We start from the raw sequence: 1338 nt of genomic DNA, 5'->3' as shown, positions 1-1338 counted from the left end.
AGTCCTCGTGAAGAAGGGAAAAAACCACATGGTCGACCATTTATGAGTACAGAGAAATGACACTCCGAAATGCAACACCTAATCCCGTCAATCCAGATATGATCAAATCCAAATGCCTCCAGTACAAAAATAGATGAAGCCTCAATCCATACGGTCATATGCCTTAGCTATGTCTAGCTTCAACATAGTATTACTTCATCGCACTCTATCATCCAACGTATGGAGTAGCTCTTGTGCCAATAAAATATTGTCCCCAATCAATCTACCTGGGATAAAACCACTCTACTATGGAGAGATAATGCGTGGTAGCAATGCACTCAATCGAGTGTTCAGAAGCTTAGTAATAAGCTTGTTGAACACCGTACATAAATTGATGGGTCTGAAATCGGTCCATCTACAAGCAACATCCTTCTTCAGGAACAAGACAATAGTAGTAGCTGAAAAACCTCGAGGAAGATGACCACCATAAAAAAAATCCAATACTACCATGTAAACATCCTCCTGAATAATATCCCCAACAATGTTGGAAGAATAAAGTGGAGAACCAATCTGGCCCCGCTAGTGTCAGCATCCATGTTAAAGACTGCCTTTCATACCTCATGAATCAAAGGGGGACAATTTAGTTCCATATTATCATCCACCGTTAAAAGCCTGGGAATGATATCTGGACGAATGGGGTCCAAAGATTGTGGTGAAGCAGATAGAATGTTCTGGTAGAATGCCATAGCTGAAGTCTGAATATCAATCGGAGTGGCTAAAACTTTCCCTGCCTGTGTCCTGATAGACTTCATACGTGATCTGATCCGATGACCCTGAACCATCGTATGGAAGTATCGAGTATTGTGATCTCCTTCACATACCCAACATGAGCTGGCCTTTTGCTTCCAAAAACCCTCCTCAATAGACAAGATTCGGTTCAAAACTGCCTGAGCATGATGTAGTAAGTCACAATGCTCCGGTGTAGGGTCTCTATCATATAGTATCTCAGTCTCATCAAACCCTACCTCAGCTTCCCACACCCGTTGGAAAATATCTCCAAATACATGTCGATTCCACCAACGAAATCCCTGTTTCAGCCTGAAAAATTTCTCCCAAAGAGCGGTCATCCCTGTGAGATGAGTAAGGAGTGACCACTTCTAGGAGTTAAATGCTAAAAAGACATGATTCTTGGTCTAAACATTGAGGAATTTGAATGGTCTAGGCCCTAAGTCATCATCAGAAATCCACTGAAGCAGTAAAGGAGAGTGATCAGATGAAGTCTGATTCAAGTATCTCATAGTAACCTGTCGACAAAAGGCTACAGCTATAGAATTAATTAGTACCCTATCTAGTCTCTTT

General features: G+C 41.6%; 1 protein-coding gene across 1 annotated transcript; it reads right to left on the bottom strand.

The window, feature by feature from the left end:
- Positions 1 to 285: 285 nt before the first annotated feature.
- Positions 286 to 1106, bottom strand: LOC111381469. The gene is made up of 2 exons (XM_023005257.1): positions 597 to 1106; positions 286 to 501 (listed from the first exon to the last, which is right to left on the bottom strand). The coding sequence occupies exons 1-2, from the start codon at positions 1104 to 1106 to the stop codon at positions 286 to 288; spliced, it is 726 nt and encodes a 241-aa protein (XP_022861025.1).
- Positions 1107 to 1338: the final 232 nt, after the last annotated feature.

The sequence above is a fragment of the Olea europaea genome, unplaced genomic scaffold, assembly GCF_002742605.1.
Source record: "Olea europaea var. sylvestris unplaced genomic scaffold, O_europaea_v1 scaffold231, whole genome shotgun sequence".
Taxonomy (NCBI): Eukaryota; Viridiplantae; Streptophyta; class Magnoliopsida; order Lamiales; family Oleaceae; genus Olea; species Olea europaea.
The sequence above is the reverse complement of the archived record's forward strand: the minus strand, read 5'-3'. Positions and strand labels throughout refer to the sequence as shown.

Coding starts and splice junctions, on each gene's coding strand:
- LOC111381469 (XM_023005257.1), bottom strand. CDS start 1,106: ATGACCGCTCTTTGGGAGAAATTTTTCAGGCTGAAACAGGGATTTCGT. Junction 502..596: donor GTCCCCCTTTGATTCATGAG/GTATGAAAGGCA, acceptor GATATTATTCAG/GAGGATGTTTACATGGTAGT.